Source organism: Haemaphysalis longicornis, unplaced genomic scaffold (genome assembly GCF_048455015.1).
Source record: "Haemaphysalis longicornis isolate Haplotype H1 unplaced genomic scaffold, Haemaphysalis longicornis Haplotype H1 scaffold_10, whole genome shotgun sequence".
NCBI classification, from domain to species: Eukaryota; Metazoa; Arthropoda; class Arachnida; order Ixodida; family Ixodidae; genus Haemaphysalis; species Haemaphysalis longicornis.
Genome location: NW_027526204.1, coordinates 33,704,668 through 33,710,667, shown reverse-complemented (window position 1 = coordinate 33,710,667; position 6,000 = coordinate 33,704,668). Strand labels below are relative to the sequence as shown.

General features: G+C 46.2%; 1 protein-coding gene across 1 annotated transcript in view; it reads right to left on the bottom strand.

Annotated features, from left to right (window-relative positions):
- Positions 1-707: 707 nt before the first annotated feature.
- Positions 708-6,000, bottom strand: part of LOC144158366 (uncharacterized) — a 42,657-nt gene continuing 37,364 nt past the window's right edge. The window contains exons 4-5 of the mRNA XM_077689216.1: positions 2,952-3,038; positions 708-895 (exon numbers count right to left, since the gene is read on the bottom strand). Coding sequence (XP_077545342.1) covers positions 809-895; positions 2,952-3,038 — 174 coding nt within the window. The 3' untranslated portion in view covers positions 708-808. The remainder of the gene's footprint in view (positions 896-2,951; positions 3,039-6,000) is intronic.

The following is a 6,000-nucleotide window of genomic DNA, read 5'->3' as shown; positions in this document are numbered from 1 at the left end:
ATAGTGGATGGAAGCAACAATGGTTTGTCGCAGTGCGACTGAGACTTGCAGCATAAAGCGCATTCTTTTCGGTTCAGGAACCACTCTGCGGACCTTTCGAATTCAAATTAAAGGTTCTACGGCCATCATTTGTTTCGTTCAATTCCAACAAACTTTATTGTTTCACCCAATTTTTTTGCCAGTGCTGGCAAGTTTCTGGAGGTGTGATTTGCACCATGGCGGTTAACATGGTGTTTTGGGGTGTCAGGTGACAAGAAACTTTATAAATTCTGCCTGTGTAACGCAGATACCTCTGAAAGTGTTAAGGGTAGACATTTTGTTAGCTGCCAGATATTATCCCTGAAGGAATTTTTGAACAAGAGTGCTTTAAACTGCCGGTGTTAACGTGTAAAGAGGGATCCAGAAAGCTTCAGCGGGAGTCTTCGCAACAGCGCCAAAATATACCCGTTACTCATGCTTGGGCCAACAAGGACGTTGCTACAAAAGCGCATGCCTTTGGTCGGAGCAGCTGATCAGAACGCCCCTACAACGCATTGCAACACCGAAAACCCTCTGTTTGTTTACGTTGGTAATATTTATTCAGCGGTTTTTTATATGACCAAAGTGCCCATCAGGCAAAATATTTTAGCTCTGGCACCATCCCTTTGCGAGTGTTTAGCTGACTGAAAAATGCTCACGCCCACAAGCAATTCATATTAGCACTGATATGGAGTCACGTCGAGGCTGTTTCTTTATTGCTCTGACATTTTTGTACCGCTGTTGTGAATCAGGCACCTCTCAGAGCCACTTCAGCCTCCGCACTCTCTTCTTAAAAGGCACGGCAGATGCCCACCTCTTCGGAAAAGGTTGGCGTGCAGAAGAACATGTCGCAGCAGTCATCCTTTTCAAGGGAGCACTGAAGAAAGCATACAAATGTTTCTGAGACCCTATTGCATTTAGGATAGCTCATTGAACACATCGAAAATGTCTTTTATATGCTCATAAGGAAAGATCAGCGCGCCGATAAAATGTCTTTAATTTTGGTAAAGCTAAAACAATTCTTTCAAAACCAAACTGATAACTTTTGCTTCAAAGGTTTTGTTTCAAAGTTCTGCAACAAAATTGTATATTGCTGAAAGAAATAGCTTTATTACTATGACTTAACATCCGTTGCACCTGCCTTCCTTTATTTCGTCTCCTAGACTGTAGCGCCCTAATTAAAATAGCATGGAACATGACGATGCACATACAACCACACCACCACGACACTCATTCTAATCAAGCCGTAAACGTAAGCCAAGTAATGTATCGAGACTAAAAAGCATGCTGAAGAAAGGCGGTTGGTCTTTAAGATTTTCCCGCCATCCACTCCGGTGGGCGTGCCCCGCTACAGGGAAAAGCCTGAATGTACGCTTCCTATTTCGGATTCAGACTTATACACGTTGGTGCTACGTCCAAAAAATTTTAGTTTTATGCCAAAGGTGACATCACTCTATACGTTCATCCTGTTTTCAAAGATCAGGACTCCTGCAGTCCCCAATTACAGTCCCATTTTCTGCGCATGTTTCAGCTGGTTCGTCGTGATCCAGCTTACTGTGTACGCCACTGTCATTCGCAATTGCCCTTCTTTCCATCAACCCTTGTTGCCAGTTTTTTTTTCTACTCCTTCACAATACTCTGAAACACAGTGGACGAGAGTAACGTTTCTACAGCATTAATTCTAAACCAAGTAGTAGCGGCGCTGATCTTCATTTTTAGCCGTTGTAGTAATCGTTTTTTTTACTCCTGATGGTATTGATGCACGTTTCGCTCACCGATTACCGTTCACAAGTTCACCGTTTCACCAAGTTTTGTTTGCATAAGTTTTATTTTTTTGTAGCTGCTGCACGTTTTATAATTAGGTGCAGCGTCGTTTTTAGCGTTACTATTTTGGAAAGCGTTCAAATCATGTAGTGTTTCCCTCCCTGCGTGTCACATCCCTGCTGTTGTCTTGTGTAGGGCGTATATGATCCTGAAGCTGTAAAAAATGTTTGCATGACGCAACATTCAAGACTTGTATATGAATGGTAATGTATTTTTTTCAAAGCTCTTAGATACAAGGTTATCTTTTTTTAGTACGACTCGAAATCTCCCAAATTTATTGATTTATTTTATCTTTTTTATTTAAATTTCTTTATTTATTTTTTTTATTCACATCCCTACGGTTAAGATTTATTGCTGCAAAAAGTGACCCCTTAAGCCTATCTCCTCCAGCATGCGTGAACATTGCGTTTTTCTTTTGCAGTCTCCAGGTACCCCCTTGAGGCTGTTGCAGAATTCAGAATGTCGCAGGACAAGTTTTTGCAAAACTGAATACCCTTCTTCAGCCTTCTTAGGACCACGTGGAGGGCAAAACAGAGGGTAAAGCTCAATTTGAACTGGTAATTGGCTGATACACATGCTTGTACTATGAACATGGTTTTGTAGTTATAACCTACAGCACATATTAGACGCGGAATGTATTGTAAAACATTCGCAGACATTCCCGTAAAGCTGAAATTAGTAACGAGACGTACACATAGGAAAACCAAATATAATGTACTTATCACACGGCTTCTGGACCCGCCGTTACCAAGAGAAGAAATGTATTTTGTAGGTATTCATGGGCGCCCGTTTGCATGTGTGTTCATGTCTGTGTTTCTGCGCGTATGCGTGTGCGTCAGTGTGCGCTTGCGTGTTGTTGTATGAGTGTGTTTGTGTGTCTGTGCGAGTGCGGCTGTGTCCGTGTGTGTGTGTAAGCTTCTGCGTGTGTGTGTGCGTGTCGTGTTTGTGTGCCTATATGTGGGCGTGCGTATGTGTAGGTGCGTGTGGTGTGTGGGTGGGGCGGGGGGCATTGCGAGTGCGTGTTTGTGTGTCATTTTGTATGTTTATTTGTGTCTGCAAATAGGTGTGTAAAATTGTATATACGCATGTAAACTTTCTTCAAATCTTACCTCTCGGCCGAGGCATCCGTTTGCTACAACCACTTGTGCCATTAGTGCCACAAAAAGAATCATCGTCACCATGAGGTATCTGAAAATCTATAGCGAAACCCAAATTAGCCTTCTGATTCCCCCCACAATCCTTAAATAATAGAGTCTTAACAAGTGCTTAAGCAGAACTTATGGCTCCACCGAAGTATTCATTTTTGCATAACCAATAAAGATAATAGGATATGCCTATCAGAACTTTCTTGTAGACTATTTTTTATCCGCACCCGAATAATGCAGCACAATATGTTCATCACTATATATGCTGCACTCTAGAAATTTTAAAACTGACTTCGGCTGATTCAAATGTCAAGGGTAACTTTTTGGAGAACAGTTTGTGAACATACTACACATTCAGTCGTACTGCATGAATAGAAGCCGTAATATTGCACTTGTTCTAAAAACTACAATTGTGGAAAAACGAAACCGAAACTCAAAACGAAGAGCTTGGTTCGGCTAGATAGCGACACGCCACCGAAAGAATCCAAGCCAAGAGAAGAGGAGAAGACGAGAGAGAGAGAGAAAAAGAAAAGATGGCGCGTACGGAAGCCTAACAAGAGGCACGGTTATTGTAGCTCCTTACAACCATTAAATAAATAAGTGTTTGTGACTAAACGACGTCTCCTACCTTCAACGATTCCCACAAAAGAAAAAGTTGGTGCCGAAACCCGGGAAGGTGGGAGACCAGGACACTTCATCTCGTCACCTAACGTAAGAACAAAGAACCGCCAGGGAAGAACGCTACCAGCCCAGCTCCGCGGATTCAACGGTGACGACCACAGGAGCCATGGAGGAGGAGAAGGAGGAATCACTTTATTGAGCCTTAGGCTGGTTTACGGAAGCGGTGTGGCCGCCGGTTTGAGGCCGGCAGCGACGTTGGCAGCACGGGTGACCAGAAGTATCTGGACCTCTGGGTCCGAGCTGCCCAGCGCTCCCTCCCACTCCTCTTCATTAACTACGGGTGGAAAGGGGTCTTGAGGACAGGCCCACATGGAATGAACCAACGTGGCTAGGTCCCCGCAGAGTGGACAATTTGGCGATGGGAATTGCGAGGGGTGAATTCGGTGCAGAAGTGCTCGGCAGGCCAAAGAGTGCGTCTGCAGGAGTCGCCAGAAGCGCTCCTGATCGTTGGTCAGCTCAGGGTGGGCAGGAGGGTATTGACGGCGAGCGAGGCGGTAATGCGCAGTGATATCATGGTATCATGCTGACCTGGCGCCGTGGTAGGGAACGAGGCTGGCACCGGCACGGATAGTAAGTCATCGTGCTGTGTTGTGTGCTGCATCATTTCCACCCAAGCCGGTGTGCGCCGGGGTTCAGACGATGTCTACCAGGGAGGTCGGGGGATTTTGAAGGAGAATTTTGGCCGCCACGGGCGATATGTACCCACGGGCGAAGTTTTGAATGGCCGCTTTCGAATCCATGATTATAATTGTGGGTGACGGCCGAGTCGTTAGTGCGAGCGCTATTGCCGCCTCCTCTGCCGCTGCCGGGATAGTGGTGCGGACAGTTAGGGAGTTAGCTGGGGGGTCATTCGGGCTGTTAACTACTGCGAGGGCAAATGCGTCGAGGTGGTGGTATTCTGCCGGATCAACATATAGTATGTCGGGTTTAATGGGGAGTTTCTTGGTGAGCACCCGCGCCCGTTGCTCCCTTCTACCTCTGTGGTAGGTGGGGTGCATGTTCCTCGGAATAGGACGGACACGGAGGCAGTCACGGATAGACCGCGGGATGGGGATAGCTAATCCAGAACAGACTGGGGCCCCGATACCAAGACGCATCAGTATATGTTGTCCAGTGGGAGTAGTTGAGAGACGACGGAGCTGACTGATATGATGCACCTCGACCAATTCTTGGGCGGTATTATGAACCCCGGGACGCTCAAATCTGGTAGTGGATGTACTCAGAGGAATTTGTAGCGCAGCTTTGTAGGCCTTTCTGATAAGACAGTTAATTTTGGTCATTTCTGCATTCGATACACGCAGGTATGGGAGAGAATATGTCACACGACTGATGATGAAGGCCTGGATAGGCCTGATTCTCTCCATCTCCTTAAGACCGTGGTGGCGTCCGGTAATTCGTCGGATGAGCCCAATTGTTTGATTAACATTGGAGCTTAACTGCGATATATATAAGTATTACTACGATTATGCTGAATGACGAGACCAAGGACCTTGAGGGTGCGCACCTCTGGGATCAAATGTTCATTCAGGTAAATTTTGATGTCAGGAGAATTTTGAGAGGTCGATTTGGCTGGTAAGAGGAGAAGCTCCGATTTTGCGGGAGAGCACTCCAGGCCCACCAAATGTTCTTCCTCATTCACGAGGCGTGCACCTGGCTGTAATGTTTCTTCAATGAGTGCATCGCTACCACCAGTGACCCACAGCGTAATATCGTCCGCGTATAGGCTATAGTGAAGGTGCGGAGTTGTCTCAAGTTTCTTTGGGATATTGAGGAGAGCCAAATTGAATAATAGAGGTGATAAAACGGCCCCTTGTGGAGTCCCTATGGAAGGAAGAGTTAGTGTATCAGATTGAAGGTCCCCTATTTGAATGAACGCTGTACGAGATGTTAGGAAGCTACGCACGTAGTTGTACATACGCTCTCCAGGAGATATTAATTCTACGCCACGCAGGATGGCGGCGTGGGTAACCCGGTCGAATGCCTTGGTGAGATCCAGCGCCAGAATAGCAGCAGTGTCGAGTCGGGATGGAGGTGTGATAATCTCGCGGGAAAGTTGCAGAAGGACGTCCTGAGTGCAGAGTCCGGGGCGGGAACCAATCATCAAGTGTGGAAGAACGTTAGTGGAATTGAGATGGAGCGTTAGGCGGGCGAGAATAATGTGCTCTAGGACCTTACCAATGCATGATGTGAGAGAAATGGGTCGGAGATGATCAATGGTAAGGGGCTTTCTAGGTTTCGGGATGAGCGTGACCTTAGCGTGTTTCCCTTCGGAAGGGAGTGTACCGCGTTCCCCAAAATAATTGAAGTATTCCGTAAGAGCCTAGATTGAAGG